This window comes from Neopsephotus bourkii, unplaced genomic scaffold (assembly GCF_033783945.1).
Source record: "Neopsephotus bourkii isolate Nb327-2 ecotype Australia unplaced genomic scaffold, CSIRO-AGI_Nbou_v1 NB_739, whole genome shotgun sequence".
NCBI lineage: Eukaryota > Metazoa > Chordata > Aves > Psittaciformes > Psittacidae > Neopsephotus > Neopsephotus bourkii.
In genome coordinates, this window is record NW_026901237.1 from 2,683,164 (window position 1) to 2,705,284 (window position 22,121).

Here is a 22,121-nt window from a genome sequence, read left to right on the forward strand (position 1 = left end):
GCTGTGAAGGCTGTCCTTGTAGTTTGTGTTGTGTTCCAAGTAATTTTTCAAAGTAATTCTATCTAAAGACCCTCAAACCGCACTTTATTTCACCACTGCCCTCCTTGAAAAACACGTAACTCAGTAAAGCTTCATGGTTGATGCTCTATGCAATGCAGGAACTGGAGGCTCCCTTGTAGGGAGATCTGGGGGGAAAAGCTACAAAAATCAAAAAAGTACGGCAGGTGTATCTTGGGTGGTGCAGTACATCACCCTTCGGGTAGCTGTGGGGCTTTTAATAACTATTTAATGTTCATTCATAGCAATAATAGGGTACTAATACCAACACGAGGGTAGAGCCCTCTTAAGATGGCGGCTCGGGCTGGACGGCTGAGTTCGCCGCTCTCAAGATGGCGGCAGCGCATGGACGCGCACCCGGGAGAGGACATAAAATGGCGAAAAGCCCCCTTCCCTCGGAAGGGTGTCATCCTGCCTGCCTGATGGTGGAGGCCGACTCCGCGGTTGCCGTGCAGCCTCGCCGTGGTGTACTGCCCGGTGCTGAAGCGAGGGTGGTGTGGTGAGCGGTGCCGGAGGCGGGCGGGTAGGTGGCCCAGGCAGTGGCGGGACAGCCGCTGTCGCCATTGCGGTGCGCCTCTGAGGAAAGAGGGCCCCTGACGGAGCGCGGCCGCAGCGCCATGGCGGGCGTGGGGCGGCGGCCTCGGGCCGATCCCGGGTTCTGAGCAGGCGTTCCTCGCCGCCGCGGCCCGGGCATCGGCCTCCCGCCGCCTTCTGGTGCCCCTGCCCGCCTCACCCTCCCCTCGGCAGGCCTTCGTGGGCCGCGGCCTCGCGGAGCTCGCCCTCGCTGCCCCTTCCCGCCGCGGAGATGGCGTCGGGGCTGCGCGCCGCCGGTTTCCCCCCCTGGAAGCAGCACATCGCGGCGGAGCTGCGGCGGAGGGACCGGCTGCAGCGGCAGGCCTTCGAGGAGATCATCGGGCAGTGTAAGTGGGCTGCGGCTCCGCAAGCGGGGTCGAGGCCGAGAGTCTCTTGTTTTAATTCTCTCTTAGAAAGTGGGGAAGCCGCCTTGGTAAGGGGCCCGCAAGGCCTCGCCTGTGTCATTTCCAGGTCATAGGTTGGGAGATGCTTGATAAAACTGAGTGAAGTCAGGGGGTCCTCATTACTGAGGTAAAAAGCAGTTCTTTCTCTCAGTCCCCTCACAGGCTAAACCGGGTTTGTGCTGTGGACAGTGACTGAATGTCTAAATTGTCTGTACCATTCCCACTTAGATGTTTGTGGAATTGGGAACAATAGCACTATTGGCCATGCTCATGGTCTTCTGTAAACTTTGGAGCTATTCAGGGTCAGCGCTTTCTATCCAGTGCTTACTTGCCCATCCTTTTCCTGCCTGACCTATGACAGGACTGAATGGGAGTGGGGGTCACCTAAGAGCTGCTGGCTTAGATGCTGAGGGGCTGCATGTTACGGGAGAGGGGAGCAAACACACCTTGACAGGGCTGTGCAGTATTGGATGTGACCAGACTTTTTCCTTGTTATCACTGGAGGGGCTATAAAGAGTTGTGTACTTTGAACTTACGCATTAGCAGATAGCAGTATGCTGGGGCAGCCTCTTAAGACCAGTCCCACACAACTTCTGAATCAATGAGGAATTCTTGGAGTTGTAGCTGACTGCTGCTTTACCCTGCTGACATCAAAGAGGAGTGCACGCCGATGTGGCTTGCATAACATTAGCTTGTGTCGGAATAATTAAAGGTACTAAATCTTAGTTGTTAGAAGAAGAATGTGGGAATCTGGTTTTGCTTTTTGGTAATTTTTTTACTTGTACTTTTTGCCCTTTCAGATAACAAGCTACTAGAGAAGTCAGACCTTCATGCGGTGCTGGCTGATAAGCTTCAAGCAGAAAAATATGACATGCAGAGCAGACATGAGATCAGGTATTTAAAATTCCTTTTCTGTCAGTCAGCTCTTTGTCATACACACTGTAACCTAAACCATTCTTGGATGCATTACACAAACAACTTCTAGGTTACTGTAGTAACTTGGAATAAAACAAACTGTATTTATTTTTATATCTGTTGATATAAAACCAAAATATAACTAACTCTAAACACATGATAAAGTTACGTTTGCAGTGTATGGTGCAGAAAGATCTGACCAAGTTTTGGTCACATTTTTGTCACAAACTTGAGGTATGGAGGTGGACCAAGATGAACTGCTTCTGATCTGTGCCTTGTAATGCTTATAATGTTTACCTGGTGTTAGTTCCTAATGATTGTGATGTGACTCTTTAAGTTGTTTGATCTTACAAGTAGTGCAGCGGAGGGAGAAGTAGATACTTAGTTTCTTTCAATCTGCGTTATCACATAGAAGGGTAGAAAGGAAAAAAATAATTGTAAAGTGTCAGTCCTAAATAGGCGTCATATTCTAAAGAGAATCATAGAATGGTTTGTGTCGGAAGGGACCTTAAAGCTCATCTAGTTCCAAGCCCCGTCCAACATAGCCTTGAACACTGCCAGGGATGGGGCAGCCACAGCTTCTCTGGGCACCCTGTGCCAGGTCCTCACCCACATGCAAGAGCCGTCATTGGTTTATGGGAATCCGTTTCTTGTTGAGCACCTACTCTTAAGAGGTGAGGCTGGAGTAGATGAAGATGAGAAGAAATGCACAGAAACAGCATCTTCAAAGTAAATGCTAAGCTGAACTTCAATTCAACATTTTTTGGAAACAGAATGAATTCCCTAATCCTAGTTGGCTGAGGAAAAATGCTTTTATTTACCTTAAGGCCAAAGAGGAGTATCTAGCTCTGGCTATAGGGGTGTGCATGGCCAGAGTTGTTGGATGTGTTGGATATTACCACAGGTCCTGGCTTCCTGTCTGCTTGGACACATTTTCATGGAAATGCAGTGTCTTCTAGTACAGTGTTAGCTCAGTCAGGTGTTTGATGTTGAGATGAGTGTAAAGTTACTAACAGCACTGAGAGACCTTTCAGCTTCTGAATGCATTATCTGTTTCCCATTGGACCATTATAACACAGAATGACTGCAGAAACAGATGCTTGCAATTACCTTGTGTTGTGTGTATGGTATAATAGTAACAAATCTAAAACTATTACTTTTAAAAATGGTAATTTAAAATATAGCTGCTAACTTGCTCAGAGTCTGTGTGTGTGATATGTGTGTGTGTATGGTGTTCTGGGATGGGGAAATTACAGCTTATGTCATGGTCCTACTGTTTTGTAAAACACAATACGCCAAAACCTTTACAAAGGAAGAGGCTAGAACATAGGACAGTGGAGGAGTGACTTGTAAACCTAGGGGCCTGGAAATATATCCTTGATTGCCTGGCTTTTGGTTCTGTGCTCTGTATAATGCTCTCTCCAGATATGTCATCTTTGTAGTCCACCAGCTCAATTGAAACAAACTCAAGGTGCTAAAATATTTGTAGTTCTTTCAGGATTTGAAGAGAGTACTTCTAAGACTTGGTTGTTTTAATGCAAATTAAAACAAAGGTTAATTGTCTTTCCTTTGAGTTTGAATTCTGTTTTAGAAATGTACAAAAGGTGAATTGAGTTCTCAGTAATTTAATTTCCAATACTGTATAATGGCATTTTGGTTGGTGAGAAGTGTGTTGAAGGGGAGCTAGCTGTGGTTTAACTCTTCAGGAATGACCTGTGTCTCTGATGTAGTATGGAAAATCCAGGGGAGGTAGCATACGGAGATCAACTATCAAAGGCACGGAACCAATTGGATTCTAGTTTGTGACAGGTCATTTTCCTCTCTCTCAAACTCCAGTCCAGGACATGATGGCACATGGAATGATGCTCAGTTGCAGGAACTGGCACAGCTGAAGATAAAGCATCAAGAGGAGCTGACAGAGCTGCATAAGAAACGTGGAGAGGTTAGAAAGCCTTCTCTTCTGTATGGTGAATACTTGGCCTATTGTGAACATGACCTTAATTTTACCAAGATTTAAAAAAATTTCAAAAAAAAAAAGAGGAAAACCAGCCTTTTTAAGCTTCTCATGTTGATGATAAAAAATAAACCAGAGATGGTTGGTCTTTAAAACTGACAGCTGGGAGGTGAGAGCTTCCATTGTCAGTATAGCATGAGTGTTAAGAAGTGCTTAATTTTGTGTTTTCGTGAATAGGTTTTTAACTGTATTTGTTAGAGGAGGAAGAAACTCTTTAGAGCTGGGCATGACCACTAGTTCTACGTTGTCAAGACTGAGTGAGAGAATAGGTGGCTGTGTGAGGTTTCATTTGTCTCCCTTTGCAGCACCACTGCTACAAAAGAGTGCACAAAATAAACAAGCACAAAGAAAGATTGATGGTTCTATGGTGTTGAACTGAAAAGGGAGTACTGATTCTGCTGTGTAGATGCAGTAAGGAGCCCAGGAGCCCTGTTAGCTGTGAGATTTGGGCCCGGAAGAGAAGAAAAGCTGCTCCCTCTCATTTGTTTGTTTTCCTTTTCTTTTTGATGGGAAGATGTGGAAGGTTCATCTGCAGAAATCAGTTTTTCAAAATCCTGGCAGTGGATTGAATGTGCCAGGAGCTAATGCCTGAATGGTGCTGCAGACTTTTAAAGAGAGACCTGGAAAATGTCATGCTCCTTTTCTCACAGAGGAGACAGCTTTCTTGCAGGAGGTGTGCACTGACTAATCAAAGCACTGAAAATTCCTTCTTTCTCACCCAGCCTGGTATCGTAAGCCACCTACCCAGGCAGGCACCTCTCTCAAAACTCAGTCTTTCTTTTCCCTAGGCAGCTGAGGCTCTGCACACCGTGGGGCTTGCTGCTGCTCCTTGTCTGGTTGTCACTAATGACTAAGTTGTCATTAGTGCTGACCTCTGCAAATCTATTTCCTGTGCACTGCGGAGACTCCACCAGCAAGTGGAGTGGGGAAGACCTGTATTTACAGCATGTGAACATGTCTGTCCTGGCCATACTAGGAATATTTGTTGCTTAGTTGTTAGTACTCATTCATTGGTTTACTTACTTGGCAATTTTTAGGTTCTGTGTTGATTTTTCCATACTTCAAAAAATGTCTTCCTAATACATATTCTGTTTGATGTGACTTTATTAAAGAAACTTCTGAGGGAAGGGGTGAGATATCAAAGGACAGTAATCTTTTCATGATTCATTTTTGAAAGTGGATTCTATGATTTAATGACCTGTTTGATAGGTGAAGTCCACAGATCTGTATAGGAACCTGTGAAAGAAGAGCTAAAAGATGTGTTCCATGCTTGTTAGATTGCTCTGTACTCCTGCTGGTTGCTGCTCAATTGTATTATCCAGTTGGCACCCCTGCATTTTGTAATATAATTTTCTCCTTTCCCTAGTTGGCCCAGTCTGTAATTGATCTGAATAACCAAATGCAGCAGAAGGACAAAGAGATGCAGATGAATGAAGCAAAGTGAGTAGGAACTGTTTCTTCATAGTGTGGTTAGTATGAGACTTGGGCTTCTGGTTGTTTATTACTGTTATAATATTCTCTTAGGGTCTTAGTCATGGGCTAAAAATCCCTTTGTTAGGCATTGTGCAAAGAGCACAAAGATGATGGCACATGTCCCAGAGGAGAGCCTCATGGTTTTACATGTTTTGTTGTTCCAGGATTGCAGAGTATTTGCAGAAGATCTCTGAACTGGAAACAGAGTGCCAGGAATTGCGTAGCAAACTGCAAGACCTTGAGCGAGCTAATCAGACACTGAAAGATGAATATGATGCTCTCCAGATCACCTTCAATGCCTTGGAGGAGAAACTGAGGAAAACTACTGAAGACAACCAGGAGTTGGTCTCGCGTTGGATGGCAGAGAAAGCACAAGAAGCCAATCGTTTGAATGCAGAAAATGAAAAGGATTCAAGGTGAGATTTGTGACCTCTGATAAACAACTTCACAATACATGTTTGACTAACAGTGAGTGCATAGGATAAAATCAGATTTAGTTTTGATTTGAGGTCTCTGCATTCTTGCGGAACATGAGAATCCACAACTTTATGTTCACCCTTCTGGCCAGCACAGATGGATGCTTTGTGAAAACATTCCTGTCTTCTAAATGAATAAAACATGTTCTTTTGTTTCTTGAGAAACACCCAACTATGGCCTTTAGATCATAAGTCAGATAAAAACTGTTGGGTTCTTTTCTGGTATTCGTCTTGGATGTCTCTTGTTCATATTACATCTTTATACTATTTGAAGTTTTGTCTTTTTTTGACTTAACTAACTTCAGTGTTTTTTGCGTTCTGCTAAAAGGAGCAGTTCCCATGAGACTAACCTGTGTGTAACTGTTTGTAACTTGCAAAAGGAAGTTTGCACATTTTCTTTTTTTCCCTCTGCAAAATAAGATTTTTCTCTTCTGAATTGCTTCAGCTTGCTTGTCAGCTAAGGGTGCCTGGAGACTAAGAGCTGTAATTCAAGTCTCGTAGCACTTGGCAGTTTTGTATTTCCTAACAGTCATTTTATTACTAATATAATTACTGTTTTTGCAAGTTCTTGCACTCCAAGCAAATCCTCATTCTTGTGGGTCATAAAGGGCCACAAGTACATCTTGCCTTGTTCCTTCACTTGATTGACCTGTCCTATGCTATTCATAGTAAGAAAACTGCCTCTCCTGCTCTCAGTATCTTGAAAAGCAGGATAAAATTAAGGTAGTGGTCTGATTTCCCCGTCAAAACTGTGCAGGGTAACCTTTAAAATGGGATTAAGGAGTTTTGGTGTGGTTTTGGTTCTGGTTTTCTAATAACCTTGTTTTCTTCTTTCTTAGGAGACGACAAGCCAGGCTGCAGAAGGAACTAGCAGAAGCTGCCAAAGAGCCCCTGCCTGTTGAACCGTAAGCAGTCTTGATTTGTAGAGTCTCCTTCATCACTTCATGCTTCAGTTTTATGCAGATGCATGATAGATGGTATTTTGCTATTTCTGAATTTGGTGACATAGAGGAGTGTTTAAACTTTGGTGTAAAGTCACAAATGTACAGTAACTCCCTGCTTGAGCTTTCAGAAGAAGGAGTTCTGTTACGACTAGAAATAGCTGCTTGGACTGAAAGTCCCAAGAGCTGTTCATACGGTGAATATATATTAATATTTCAGCATTAAAGCATTTATTATGCAGTGTTGTTGGTCTTCAGAATAGTTCTTCATTTGTGCACTCTGCAGGTGCCTACATTTTCAAGTGCTAGGCTACAAATACATTCAAGGATTACCTATAGGAGCAGGTATTGAATGAGTTAAGGTGGGTGAAAATATACTCCCATACTGGGAGAGATTTTTTCTTTAGGGAAAAAAGTAGATGTGGAGTTACTTTTCCTGGCAAGCCAGAGCTAAATCTCTCCAGTCTCTTGTTCTTTCCACTGCTGTGTTTACCCCTGGGTGGTTTTTAATCAGGTGACTGAAGTGGGCAGCCCGTAGTATAGGTGCTTTGCACCAGATTGATAAGGTTATTGGCACTTTTAGCCAAATCCAGAAAAACTACATCTGTGCATTATTATTGCATTATATCACTGAGAGCTCTTTAGAGCACAGTGACAGAGCAGTGTGCAGGTTTTTCCTTGATATCTGTTGTCTTTGTAAACACACATGGAATATCTTGGGACTTTAAGCTCTTAAATAAATAATGTTGCACTGAGAAGGAAAACACACATACAATGTCTGTGGCTGTTTTCCCTGTTAAGCTTCCTCCTCTCCATTACCCAAAGCAAGATCTTCCTGTCTTAGACCTGAGCTCAGAGGTAGCTGTAGCACAACAGCTTGAAGTTTTGCTTCCCATTGTGGTGGGGATGGTGGTCTCAGTGTTTCATAAATAATTTCAAATAAGAAACTGAGAAGTTGAAAAGAGGCCTGTTAAAATCTGTAAAATCTATAAAATAATTGTTTCTGTAAATGACTCAAACCCTGCTTCACGGATGTTTTTGATTCTTCTTTGATTTTGTAATTTTAGAGGGTTTGTGTTGTTTAAATTTTCTGCTTACTGAAGGGGAAGATTGCGGCATTTCAAGGAGGGTGCCCTGGTGTTTATATTCACTTCCAAAATAGGTTAACATGGAAAGTTCGTGGAAAGCATGAGCAGTTTTTTAAAGTCTAAAGTTTGAGCTATTACAAGAAATACCAACAGAACTTGGTAGTGGTTTATTGAAATATCAGCCTGATATTTTAAATCAGAGTATGTATTTTCCATAGCCTTTTCATACATACTGTCCTCCAGAATCTTAGGCCTTTTAAGTGCAGCTGTATTCTGAAATGAGAGATTAGAAATGGTCCCATCCTTTCCAATTCTTTTGTAGTGGGGCATTATCTGATGGCAGGAATTGGTTTATTCCTTCTTAAATGCTGAATTTAAACTTCCTGTTAGTCAAATGGCATTAGGTTTATAAAGTGTGTTTAAAAATAGTTTGCCCTGCAAAATCAACAGTGGAAGAAAAACCATCATTGAAGGAAAAAACTACTAGACTGTCAGAAACTATGATGATTAATGGGGAAAAACCTTTCAGCATCAGATGAGTACTTGAGCTGGGTTCAGTAGCAATGTATGTATTGGAACCTCACGCTTCTGTTCGGTTGCTCACCAACACTTCAGTGAAGTGAACCAAAACATCCCTTGTACTTAGTGAAGCAGCACCTGAAGTAAAACCACGTAGAAAATATCAGAATGTCTTTGGCACGGATGAGCAGGCAAAATTCAAACTCTTGTGGTTTTTTATACGTCCTTGTTTTGAATAGCAAAAAAAGTGCTGTGAAAATAGGATATCACCCATAGCTGGGGTTGCAATCACTCATGTGTTTGCTGTTCTCTAATTGTTCCAGCAAATACTCCGTAGGAAAGTCTCGCTCAGATGTGACATTATAATGCCATCTGTAGTGCTGCAAGCTGAAATAATGTCTGGAATGGATGCCTGTCAACATAGCCCATAACCATCCGACACTATTGTCAGTGAAGAGTGTAATTAGCAACTGCAAAGAAAATAATAAACAAACCCTAAAATTTATATAGGTTCATATACTTGTTTGTAGATACTGTATGTTAAATGTAGTATCTCTGGCAGTGACAGCCAGGTCAGCATTTGCATTGTCTGGGTCTACCTACATGTTACTACAGCTCAGTAAACCTAGGTGTGGATTGGGCTCAGATACTTGCAGGCCATGGACCATGTCATCCATTCAGTTCATATGCATCAGCAGGTGGTTTCCGTAGGAAGCTCTGACTGATTGAAAATGAGGTGTTTTCTCCCCCTTCAGCAGGGATGATGATATCGAAGTGCTTGCAGATGAAACCTCTGACACAGCTGAGGAGACATCTCCAGTGCGAACTGGCAGCCGAACAGCCAGGTTTGTAGACCAGAAGATTTCTGTACCATGTCACTGAGGAACAACAAGGGATGTAGGAGAGTTGGAACTATGCTACTTAAGATTCTTACTTGTTTTTAGCTGGAACAGTTTAGTACTTTCCCCATAGTATGAAACTCCTGTGCTGTGTTCTGTGTTACCATGCTATAGATATGCTGTTTTCCTTTGCTGTTTTAACTAAATTACACAAGTGTTTGAAAAATCTGTGTTTAATCTTAAAACCAAAGGTTTAAAAACAAAACAGGCAATAACATAGGTATTACAGTGCCTGTTGTATTATGCCTCTATGACTATTCAAATTATCAATATGACTTTGCAAACAGCCATTTTTTTGGATTTAGCTAAAATGCTGCAAATAATCTTCAGCTAGTTTAAATGCATCTTTTTCTTCCTTTAAAATAGCAGTGAGTGGAAAGTAAGAGGTAGTTACATGAGAGTACAGATTAATTTGGCTGAAACTTCAGACTTGTTATATCTAAAACCAGTAATTCACATGGTGGAGGTTGAGGGCAAATTGAAGGAACTTCATGTGCAGATTATGTCCTGAGTTGTAATTGCTGGTGACTTTTGAACTGATGCCTGCCTCTGGTGTTTTCTGTCTTTGGACTGGGTCTGCAGGGGAGGGAGTCTTTTCAGAGACTTGTTGCTATGAAATGTATTTGTGTTGATCTTTATGTGGAGAAGCTTTTCACAAGGTTTAAACCTGTCCTCCCCTCCTTCAGTAAGCGACTCTCCCAGCCAGCTGGAGGCCTTCTGGACTCTATCACTAATATCTTTGGGTAGGTTAGAACACTTTCACCTCTTTGTTTTGTATATTGGTTTAAATGTATGCCAAAATCTTGGTGATGCAGGGAATACAAACAATAATTTCAGCTTTCTTCTAGCTTCTGCCTTTCTTTTTCTTTTCTTTTTTGTTCTCCTCAACTTCCTGTCTCTTCCATCTTGCCGTGTGCTGACCTCTGACCTTTCCCTCCAGTCTGTCTGAGTCTCCCCTTTTGGGACATCAATCTTCTGATGCTGCCAGGTGAAAACATTATCCACTCTTAGTCCAGCATGTGATTGTATTCCGTTGAAGTAAAGTGGAACCCAGCTTCATTACCCTGATTAGATTTCAGATGTTGATAACAGTGACTAGAAACTGTCTACACTTAAGAGAGGCAATGAGCCCCTCTTTGTGGAGGGAATACATGGGATTTGCTCTTACTTTCCACTGCACTTTGCTCCTTTAATAGGGTTATTTAAGTCATTGGGTTCTGTGTCTAGGCTCCACAGGGAAGCCACCCCATCTAAGTTAAGCTCTGCTTTATGTGGACAGTCTTTGGTTAAAGCTTGAGCTTTTGAATGAAGCATTTTGCTGCCTCGGAGGTAGTGCTGCAATGGTGTTTGGTTTCCCTAGGCATAATGATGGAGTTGCAGTCTCTCCAGCTGAACTCAGATGCAGTTATTCCTGTGTTTCTCTTTGCTATTAACAAAAACAAAAGATTACTCCAAAATGAGGTCAATAATCAGTTCAGGTAATTTTTCTGGCATACTATGGAATATCTAAAGCCGCAAGTGGATGTAGTGCTATGAGATGTAATTTTTGAAAGATTTGATAAAAGTTAAAACCTCCTCCGCCCATTTCTTAATCACTGTGCAGTGTAGCAGTGTAGTTAAGTGACAGGTACAGATCTGGATGAACTCATGAGAAGCAGCATTCACTTCTCATTTTAAAATATTTCTACTTTGTTTCATCTCAGGAGACGTTCTTTGTCCTCATTCCCTGCTCCCCAGGACAACATAGAGCCACATCCAGGTGCCAGTAAAGAAGTGAGAGTGCCCACTACTGCCATATGTGTCTTTGTAAGTATAGAAGTAATTCCTGGGTTTACTGATCCTTTTGCTGTCCTTGGAGGAAGTGAGTTCTATACGTGTGGGAACTATCTCCCAAAACTTTCTACTTACATTGCCAAACAAGAAAGGAATTTGTGATTTGGTAGCATGGTTTGTCCCATTTAATTCTTAGCACAAATGCTTTTCAGAGCCAATGAGCTTAATGTCTGTCATACTGAGGTCAATGATGACTTAGTAAAAGGTCTGAGGGCACAGGGGAATTACACTCTATTACCCTTTTGGCTCCCAGCAGTCCATTTTCTGTCATGCTATAGTAGAGCTATGATTGAGGAAGGGATTGCTGACAATTTGGGATTAATTCAGTTCCAGTTCTCCACAGTGAAGGGAGTTGTGGCACTGAATGTTATCCAACAGAGCTGGTTAAGAGGAGCTTATGGTAGTGGGGTGTCTTTAGTTTTTGTGTGTGATCTAAAGTTTTCAAGCTGAGACCTCTTTTATGTGTTGCCTTGGCCTGTGAAGGGCATTGCCTTCTGAATGAAAGATACTGGGGTAAATTGTCTTGTACTGTAGATACTTGTTTGAACATGCCTCTTGAGCTTTCACAGGCACTGCAGTGCTGGATGTGGATATTTCACGCATATGAAATGACTTACCTTTTTTTTTTCATCCAGAGTAAGAGTGGCTTACAGCAGTATGGAGGCTTGTGTATTCTTAGCCTGCTCTGTTACCATCTTCTCCAGTGGAAGTCATGGTGTGGAGGGAGTACCAGTGTTACTTTAAGTGGGAATAACTTAAGTGACAGCCTGGTGCTGTCAGAGGAGGTGTTCATGGCAGCAGTATGTGTTGCAACCTCTCTCCTCTTCTGGCTATGTACAGCAATCAGAGTTGATGAACAGATATAATCCTGGCTAATTTCATCATAAAAGGTGTTGGAAAGCTATATGTGTGAGGTTATGCTGTTTTCACTCTTGATCTTCTTTAATGTATCTGAACTTACAAGAGCAGTGCAGCCTGTCTTCCTGATAGAGGAGGCAAACCACAGTAGACTGTGGTGACCGACTAGTCTTAACAATGTGGAGAGTGCTACCCATCTTGCAGCAGGATTAGGAACAGCTGCAGATGTAAGCCTGTCAGGCTGTTGCGCTATGGAGGCACTATGTGGTTAGCACTGCAATACTTGGAAGTAAAAAGTCCCTACTGTTCCATGGAATCCATATGATCTTTCTGGAGGTGATCTGTGTTACGTTTTAGCTCATGTGTTTGGAGCCCAGGTGGAGGTGAGGACATGTCTAGGTCCAGCAGAGCATTCTAGGAATTAATGCAAGGACTGTGTTCCAGAGGTTTGGCAAATACAGGGAGCAGACCAGGGGCACTTACTGAGAGATGAGTAAAAGAACAGGCTTGGGAAGGCAGAGAAGGTAGTCACTTCAGCCACTATTCTCAGGCATAGTTTCTGGGCAAGACGTTTGACCAGTTTTGTTCTGAGTGGCTCTTCTGGACTTGTAGAAAGATCAGATTTGAAGTGTGATAACCCCTAAATATGAGCTGGCAGACCAAATTCAAGCAACAAGTTCCAGAAAAATACAAGTTTCCAGAAAAATGGAATTTCAAAGAACAATTACCGAAAATACTTAAAAAGGGATGCAGCAAATGAATTAAGGATATGGTATTAATACTGTGTGGTAAGTAGTATAAAGCTGTGAAGTTACCAAGGGATAAAAAAGAAAGGAACCTTAAATTTTCATAGGTTTTAAAAGGTGAAAGAATCACTATTAAGAGGCCAATTCAAGTTTCAAAAAATCAAGGTGTGAGAAAGCAGGGCGCAGGGGTGTCACTGCACCTGCAGGTAGGAACCACAGCTCCACCCCAAGTTCTCTTTGAGAGAAGGTATTGTCACAGTTGTGCTGGTACTACTAAAGCACCAATATAAAGTAGCATTATCACCAATACAGTAAATTAATGCAGTTAATCTGTTATACTGTTTTCTAGCAGACTTTCCTAAATCAAGCATGACTTGGTTGTTCTGTGGTTGCATGAACTGATTGGATCATGTTCCATGGCTGGCTCTAGATGGAGAAATGAAAAGTTAGTTTCCTTCTACAGCACATCATCTGTTACTGTTTTCTTCTTGTTTCCCTTTTTTTTTTTTCTTCTGATATAACTTAAAAGCCTTACCTTATAAAGCCTAAACTTATGAAGCATTGTAGAGCTTCTGGCCGTTTATCTCTATTGAATCCTTTGTAGTGGTTTTTCTTTATGTGCTTTTGTTTTTACCTTTAGATAAGGGTCAACCCTTTTTGCTCTCTGCACACCCTCAATCATAACAGAGTTTCAGTCTGTGCTTTTGTTTCCTATATACTGTTGAAAGATCAACAGCTGTGGTTCTGTATAACCTTTAAGTTCTATAGCTTTCTGATCTGTGGGTTTTGGGTCTAACTTGATTTTGGGTGGCTGTTCTGTTCCTCCCACTCCTCAGGATGCACATGATGGAGAGGTGAATGCAGTGCAGTTCAGCCCTGGCTCCAGGTTACTAGCAACAGGAGGCATGGACCGGAGGGTTAAGCTTTGGGAAGTCTTGGGAGGTAAATATTTTTTTTTGCTTTGGGGTGTTGTGGGATGCTAAACCAACTCATAGTTCACTTTATGTCAGCTTCTGTTCTAATCTACTGCTTAAGTTTCGTTCATCTTTCTTTGTGCAGACAGGTGCGAGCCCAAAGGTTCCCTCTCTGGTAGTAACGCTGGGATTACAAGCATAGAATTTGATAGTGCTGTGAGTATCTGAGCAATATCCACTGTTTGTGATGGAAAATAAAATTATTCAATTATGTTGTGGTCTGCTATCAATTACCATTTTAACACTTTGAAAACTTACTTAAGAATGAGTTAAAATACTTACGAGAGTAACTGCAATTAGTTTAAGATTGTACAAAAGATCTTTATTTGGTATGCTACAGCCTGTAATTCTCTTATTTGCTTTACAGTTCAGAAGATGATGTGCAGCTCAGCCATTGGCTGTTATGGGCTATTATGATAAAATTACAGTACAGTATGCTAGGTTATGTCTAAAGTAAGAAATCAGTCTCCAGCTTCCCACTAAAGCTGGTATAACAGCATAGAAGAAGCAAATACACTGAGGCTTTGTTTCTGTGAAGTTTATTTTCATCAGTGCTCTGCTGAGGTCTCATGAATAGAAAAAGGTCTGATTAACCTAAATACTTGAATTTTCATGGCCTTTTCTCCCAGCAGTTTCTCAGCAGTCACAGAACAGTAATGTTTGCTGGCACCTTGTGGTGTGTGTGGTTCGTGCTAACCTGAAGTGTCAGAGCCATGACTGGGGTCAGCATCCAACAGTCCTACTTGCAGGAGTTTGAGGTCTTGGATTGTTCTAACTGGACGTGTGATCTGTCTTTTCTGCTCAGACCTCTTCCACTGTACGTGGACAGTAGACCAAAGCTGACATTTCTTCCATTCAGTGATTCCAAGTGCTGAACTTTATTAAACACACCCAAAAGGGTCCTTCCTTTAGACACTGACCAGCTCATTTGAGGTTGCTGGCACCATTAATTTGCAGGATATAATACTTCTGATTTTGGCAAGTTGCTTGAACACATCTGAGGCAAAAGCTGCCTGAAGTGAGATGCTGGTGGTCTTTAAGTGTTCCAGAAAGTCTTTTGAGGTGGACAGGAGGGCAAGCGTGAATCTTGTGGTGACCCTTCTCCATCATGACATGAGGAGCCCTAAGCCTAAAGTCATGAGCAAGTAAATTTTTCTATCCTTGGACAGATTTAGTTGTTGGAATCTTATTTTAAAATGTGAGAATTTTAACGAAAATTGCAAGAACTGGGTGAATTCCACTGAGATGTATCTAAGGAGTTGTTACAATAGCTTTGCATAGCAGTTTTGTCCTTTTTTTCCCTTGGAAATATAGCATTAATGTGGTTTTAACGATTTATTGGAAATGCTTTTGGGTTTAATTTACGTATTGACTTGCAGAAGTAGTTTTAAATTAATCTTGTGTCCACAGGGTTCTTACCTCTTAGCAGCTTCAAATGACTTTGCCAGCAGAATCTGGACAGTTGATGACAATCGGTTACGGGTGAGTCTCTTGAAGACAAAGCAGTGCTCAGGCTGTTGCTGTATTGTGTTTCCAGTTTTGCTAATGGGGACATGGTGATTTTGGAAGCTGGGCATTTGCAGACAGTTAAAATAGTTCTTTAGTTAACAGGGTCTTGTTTTCTTAAGGGTCTTCACAGCAAGGCATAAAATACACTATTGGTCTCTGCACAGGCTTGCAGGAAACTCCAATTACTGCATATTTTCACAGTACAGCCCCCCCCGCTAGACACGTAAACCCAGTGTACTTTTGCAAACCTCTCTGTGGAAATGTAAATGGTTCTTACGGTCTGTTGAGAACCGTGTCAATATTTATCCTCAGTCTAAGGAACGAACTGCTGTAGAAGGTTTGCGAAAGAGGGATTCTGTTGTCATAAGTCAGGAGTGGCGTTGTCGAAGTCTTCTGCCTGGCTTTTAAGATCTTGCAGGTCTTTTCCAACCTAGTCGATTCTATGATTCTGTGACTTGATTCCGAATGTCTTTTGAAAGATTCCTCCTCTGCTTCTGATTTCTTTGTGCTCATGTTCTTCTCCAGTATCTAGCTCTAGTTTATCGAAGGATTTGTCTTTGGCCAAAAGAAAAGCTTATTTTCAGCTTTCTAGGAGTGTTTTTATTGTCATTCCTGCGTACACTTTTCCTCAACTTTTTGTTTAGGAAGATGCTACTTTGTTCTGAATCTTCTGACATTTCACGTGTCACTTCTAACCTACAGTTGCGCTGTAAATCACTGGGTAATTCTCAGTGTGGAGGTACAAGATCTCATTTAGGAAAGTGAAGAATACCATTTCTTTTGCAGTTTCTGTTTGGCTGCAAAACCTACTGTTGGATATGAATTATAGTGAATAAAAGTTTAACAGACTGGAAATTACTCACTGCAGGAAGTTAGTTATCCCTGCAAACATCCACCTGCCTTCACAGTATCTTCCTGTAGTTTTTTGGTGGCCTTGTGACTGCCAGCTTTGAGCAAGTGCATTCACTGTCTGCTGAGATTCTTTGCGCATTCTTGGTTTTGAGCATGTGTTTCTTATGGCTTGCACATGAGTAGGAGGCAGTGAAGCTGAAATCATGGTAAATTTTGCCAAAACGTTCCTATTTAAATTGAAGCATCTGTATGTAATGACTGTGCAGCAGGAGCAGGAGAGAGATGTAGAGTGAAGGTTTAGATCCTGCTTTCTGGAATTTGTGTCCTTAAGACAAAGTGGGTTTTATGGGATGATAAGTTCATTCATAGTTTGTAAACTGTTTTTTTTTTTTTTTTTCAGGTTTGCTTATTTTTCCCCAAACTTTGCTCCCATTCCTTTCTATTCTTAAGGGTTTTTCTTTTATATTTCCCAAGCCCAGATCACTTTGTGTAATTTGATATTCCTTTGAGTATCAGGGAAAAGAAATAAATCTAAGTACATGCCACAAAGGCTTCTCTCTTGTTTTTCACAGTTCTTACTTACAGAATCCTAGACTGGTTTGGGTTGAAGGGACCTTAAAGCTCATCCAGTTCCAACCCCTGCTATGGGCAGGGGCACCTTCCACTAGACCAGATTGCTCCAAGCCCTGTCCAGCCTAGGCTTGAACACTGCCAGGGATAGGTCAGCCACAGCTTCTCTGGGCAACCTGTGCCAGTGTCTCATCATCTGTCTCACTTCAGTCATTCATTACCTGTTTTTTTATTTTGGTATGTTAATATTCAGCAATTTGAAGTGAATGTGGTTCATGTTCTTGTCAGCCCTAAAAACTGCTGCAGGGAGTTCTTCCAAAATCTCTTGTCTCAGCTTTCAGGCTTGAAGATAGTAACAGTTGAGACTAGATAACCTGTTGCATCCTTCACAGAAGCTCATTATAAAAACCTGAAGGCACAATTTCCATTTTCAGCTTGCTTTAGCCCCTTCTCATAGCTCCTGCAAGGCTGTGTTGCAGTTGCCATCTGTCTTGAAACATAGGTGTATGGAGTGTTGAGGAAGAGTTTGCAGGTTCCCCGAGTAGATGAGGAACTGCAGCCAAAGGTAACCTGTGTCTCCCAGCTTCAGGCTGACCTCTGTATTTTTGACGTTCCTACTCAGTATTAATTTCTGTGTTTAACTGTAATAGACTGTTTTTTTCTCCAAGCAATGCAGTACATATGCCAGTTATGATTTAAGATTGTCTTTGAGTTGTTAAATAGCAGAACTAGTAAGTTCTGCTATTTAACAGTGATTAAATAGTAAGCTACAGGGAAAGGGAGCAAATGGAACTGTGCAATTTTACCATGTAAATCTCTTGTCCTCAGCACACCCTGACAGGTCACAGTGGCAAAGTTCTGTCAGCCAAATTCTTGCTGGACAATGCACGTATTGTTTCTGGAAGTCATGACCGGACCCTCAAGCTCTGGGACCTCCGCAGCAAAGTTTGTAAGGAAACCTAACTTCTGTCTTCCATCCATGTTCTGTGCTTCTACTAAATGTAAATACAAGTCTGACAGCTAGAGTATTTCATCTGCTTGCTAGTCTAAAAATAAGCAAAAACTAGCAGCCGTCCCATCTTGTGTTGTTATTCAAGTAATTGGATACTTTCTGCCTGTTACCTGAAATAAGAAAGCATGTGTATGCAGGAAGCACTGTTAATGCTATTACGTTAACAGCAGCTGTGTTCTGTGAATGTCCTTTGTTTACCAGTCTGGGGGTGGGTATTTTAGTCTTCCAGTAAAAGTCTGGTGCCAGATCAGAATTTTTAACCCTAAGGTGGATGGAAGTGTCTCTTGGAAGTGTACAAAAAAACTCGCATGAAGGAAATGCTAGGATCCAGATTTTTGGGGGGAAAAACACCTTATTTCCTTGGTTTGTCTCCTATTTATGGTTCTTAAACATGCTTGCCCTGAGAGAGAAGTGGAGATTCAGGGTTACCTTGATACCTGGACTACAAACATAGGTCAAGGACACAGTTTCATGTTGTTCAACAGCAGCAAATTATAGCTGTCTAAATACCAGGTGGAAGTAAAGCAGTTCTCTTGGGAGCATTTAAAGGGATATTAACCATAGCAAAGGAGATTGAGAAGGGCAGAGAGGTTGTTGAAGACTTAAATCAGGATTATTCTAAGACAGAATTTATCTGCCCTGTGGCACTCCTTGGACACTGCTTGTGTGACCACTGTGTGTGCATGTGGGATAATGATTTCTCTGTTTTCATTAGTCTGTACAGTATAAACGTCAGTGTGTCACCATTAGCTTATCTTTTTTTAGGTATAAAAACAGTGTTTGCAGGATCTAGCTGCAATGACATCGTATGTACTGAACAATGTGTAATGAGTGGACATTTTGATAAGAAAATTCGTTTCTGGGACATCAGGTAAAACTATTGTGAGAGAGGTAACAGCATTGGAGTGGTTATGGGATTGCTGTCCGAGTGTAATCTGAACTAGGGGATTTCTCCTGAGCTTGGAAGCTAATGATGTGTTGTAAGAGTTGCAGAAGACCATTGAAAGAGACTTTTGTTAGTACTTTTACACTGCTTGGTGGTTTAGATTTGGGATACTTTTGGGGGGGATGGAGGGGGAGGGGAATGACTTTTCCAAAAGGGCAGTCTGCTTTCTTGTAAATATTTTGCATTGGTTAGTATTTGCCATTCTAGACACTGTTTAGCTTTTCAGAGGGTGGGTAGTGATGAAAGTAGTATCTGTTGTTAGATAGCTGGAAGTGTTATCCACAAAGTGAGATCTAGCTTGGGCAAGAATAAACCAATAAACTTTTTCTCCTCTTCTTCCACACTGGGACAAGTCAAGGCTTTAATGTGGAGGTGGTTTGGACTCTGGATGCTGGGTTTACCCTTCCTTTTTTCTGTCTTTTTTTCTTTCTTTCTTTCTGTCTTTAGGACTGAAACCATAGTAAAAGAGCTGGAGCTGCTTGGAAGAATCACAGCTCTGGACCTGAACTCAGAAAGAACAGAGCTTTTGACCTGTTCCCGTGATGATCTACTAAAGATAATTGATCTACGGGTTGGTGCTGTCAAACAGACGTTCAGGTGAGCATGTTCTCCACAAGAACATTACGAATTTCAGTGCTTTTGGATTGCAGATTGCTCTTAGTACTGGAGTGTTTTTCAGTATCTCCATGGAGAGAGCAATCTGCAAGATGTTTTTCTGCATGGGTAGCAAAGTTCTCTCAAGCCTAACAGCAAAGATCTGCTCTATTGGATCTTTTCATTTATCTCTTTAAAGAAGGTAGCTTGGCTTAGAAGTCTTTGACCTAAAGGAAAGAATTTCTTCAGATGCAGTTGAGGGTTGGTGTATGAGAAATGCAAATTGTGATAAAGGGATACTAGAGCTTATTCCTCAATCTCGTGTAGAAATCCTTACCATACTCTGTAGTGAAAACCTGCAAGTCCATCTGCTTATAAAAGAGCTTGTAATTATCTGATTCTTCTAACTTTTCAGTGCCCAGGGATTCAAATGTGGCTCTGACTGGACAAGAGTTGTGTTCAGGTAAGGTCAGATATGTAAGCAAGATACCTGATAAATCTTCCCCCAGCAAAAGTCAGTGATTTCTGATACTTGGCTGCATTGTCCTCATTTACAGGTACAATAACTGGGGCAGAGTCTGTGATATGGCCAAGGTTACCTTTTGGTCAAGACAGAGTATATCTGTAGGTGTTGATCCAATAGGTTGTAAACTTTCTGATTTTAGAAGGCTTTCACCTTAGTGTTAGCAGCTGGCAATAATACATAACTCTTGGAAGACTTTAAAGCCGAGTTGCTTGCTTAGGAAGCTGCTGCTGAAGTGATTATGTGTGCTGATAAATTGCTGACTTGAAAACTGTTCTCTGCCTTTTGCACCTTCTGATCTCATAGCCCTGACGGTAACTATGTGGCTGCTGGTTCAGCTGATGGGGCCCTTTACATCTGGAATGTGCTCACTGGGAAATTGGAGAGGACACTAACAAAGCATCACAGGTGAGGGGAAGCCTGCCATATGATCTAAAGCAGGTATCTGGGTTGTTAATCTTGCTGAGCTATGGATTAATTACAGTTGTACAGCTCTGCAGCTTACATTGGCGTGTCAGAATTCTTAATATGTAGATTCTTTATGGATTGCTGGCAGTATTCTGTAGCTTGAATTAAGGTTGGGTTTGTTATTTTTCAACTTCTTAAACTGAGATATGATTTTAATAAAGTACATTTGATATAGTCTGAATAAACTGTATCTCTCATAGGCTTATGAAAAGCCCAAGTCTCCTGAGAGCTGGGAAAAATGCCTTTTCTTTGGTAGAGTACTGTAATACTTCATTCCAGTGTTAAGTGCTGTTGTGGAATTGAGTGTTTTTGTGAACTTACACCTGGCTTCTATTTCAGTTCTCCTATCAATGCAGTTGCGTGGTCACCAGCGGGTACCCATGTGGTCAGTGTGGACAAAGGAAACAAGGCTGTCCTGTGGTCTGAATTCTGACTGGATGAAGGGTGAAAGGCAGAGCATCTAACACCTCTGAGTATGGTGGTGCTGGTCCGTGGCTGAACAGAATGGAGACCCGAGCCCAGATCCATCCGGAGTCGAGATACTAACCAGCGCATGGGCTTCACTTTCCAGAGGGAAGTCCTAATGCAATGGAGAAGGAGCCTGAGTCAGAGACTTCTTTATGCCATAACTGTGCTGTGGCACTCGGACTCAGCAAGAGATTCGTTGTTCTGGATGGAGAATGCTACTTAGTCATGCCTTTACATGAAGTATCTATGCACCAAGTGGAGCTGAAGATACTAATGTGTTTCCTCACCAGTCAGCTGTGCCAAATACCCTGTCACTCAAATGTATCCAAGCACCTCTGAGTTGGGAATGTTGGAAAGAAGTTACTGTGTATGCTGACTTAATACATGTCCTGTCTCCTGTGTTCTGTTCTTGTGGCCTAGTTCAGGCATAGGGTGAGAAGATCCTGAAATGTGGACAGGTCCTAGGCAGCCTGAAATGTTGGAACAGCTTTTATAAAGTCTCCCATGGTTCTGGCAGCTCTGCCTTTGAGTTGCCAGATCAGTTCAGATCTGTTCTGATTCTGACACAGGTTCTCCAACACTGTTGTGTGAACTCTTTGTATCGGTTTCGCCTGTTCTTAAGGCAGTGGTCCATTGTTCAGGACTTCTACACCCTTTTGTTAAAATGCCCTTCAACAGCTTGGGTATCACAAAATAGGAGATTTTTAATATTTTTATTCCACAAGCAGTTTGGTTACTGGGTATGAGGAGAGAGAAGTTGAGCTTCTGTTGTGCTGCTGTGATAAGGAATGTAGTCATACTGTGAGTTCAGTACCGGAATATTCATGTTTGGTCCCTTTTTCTGTTCATCCGTCCTGTCCTGGCGGCTGTCAGCGGAGCACAGGGGAGCAGTGGGGTTAAATCCCAAATCCATTGTTTTGGTGCTGGCAATTCCAGGCCACTTGCCCCCTTCTTGAGCACACGTGCAATATCCCCATTTGCGCTGGAGCCCTCTCTGTGCTACAGAGTGGAGTCTTGGCTCTGTCCCTGTTTAAGTATCCAAAACCATGGTGTGGCTAGGTGTGAGCTACCTGGCATACCTTTATCCAGCCAAACCTTTCCACATCATCTGGGCCTCAAGACAAGCCACCAGCGTTTTATTGCCTTTTTATTTGCACTTTATTTTCTTCTTTCCTGATAGTGTTTTACTAAGGAAGTGTGTTCATTGGAGGGACTAGATTAGGGGGTAGCTGCTATAACGGGCATCTCTCTAACCTAGCCTTTTGTTCAGACACTTTCTGCAGAGGGGAATTAGAGTATATGGGGCAAAGTTTTTATTTATTCAGCTGCCCATAAGAACTTGATTGTAAATAAACCCGTGTTCTGCTTTTAAACCCCCACAATGCCTGATTCATTTATTTCAGTCTGTG

The 22,121-nt window shown here is 42.0% G+C and overlaps 1 protein-coding gene and 1 non-coding gene across 7 annotated transcripts; both read left to right on the top strand.

Moving 5' to 3' along the window:
- Positions 1-671: 671 nt before the first annotated feature.
- Positions 672-22,085, top strand: ATG16L1 (autophagy related 16 like 1). 6 transcript variants are annotated; one of them, XM_061354549.1, is made up of 19 exons: positions 672-977; positions 1,835-1,928; positions 3,786-3,891; positions 5,330-5,403; positions 5,601-5,852; positions 6,752-6,817; positions 9,216-9,305; positions 10,046-10,102; positions 10,300-10,347; positions 11,063-11,165; positions 13,633-13,738; positions 13,856-13,926; positions 15,181-15,252; positions 17,530-17,650; positions 18,479-18,584; positions 19,107-19,256; positions 19,669-19,716; positions 20,083-20,184; positions 20,584-22,085. In XM_061354549.1, exons 1-19 carry the CDS (start codon positions 863-865, stop codon positions 20,675-20,677), a joined length of 1,875 nt encoding a protein of 624 aa, XP_061210533.1. In that variant the 5' UTR covers positions 672-862; the 3' UTR covers positions 20,678-22,085. The 6 variants fall into 6 exon arrangements, with proteins under 6 accessions (XP_061210533.1, XP_061210534.1, XP_061210535.1 ...); XM_061354550.1 differs by having other exon boundaries at positions 9,219-9,305; XM_061354551.1 differs by lacking the exon at positions 10,300-10,347.
- On the top strand, positions 11,375-11,646 carry LOC133212786 (small Cajal body-specific RNA 6). Its single transcript, XR_009725602.1, has one exon. It is a non-coding gene; the product is annotated as a small Cajal body-specific RNA 6 (non-coding RNA).
- Positions 22,086-22,121: the final 36 nt, after the last annotated feature.

What these genes read in the sequence shown, in the direction of transcription:
- ATG16L1 (XM_061354549.1), top strand. Translation starts at nt 863, where the DNA reads ATGGCGTCGGGGCTGCGCGCCGCCGGTTTCCCCCCCTGGAAGCAGCAC. An exon ending in TGCATAAGAAACGTGGAGAG is followed by an intron (nt 3,892 to 5,329) that starts GTTAGAAAGCCT and finishes TCCTTTCCCTAG; the next exon opens with TTGGCCCAGTCTGTAATTGA. An exon ending in CTACTGCCATATGTGTCTTT is followed by an intron (nt 11,166 to 13,632) that starts GTAAGTATAGAA and finishes CCCACTCCTCAG; the next exon opens with GATGCACATGATGGAGAGGT.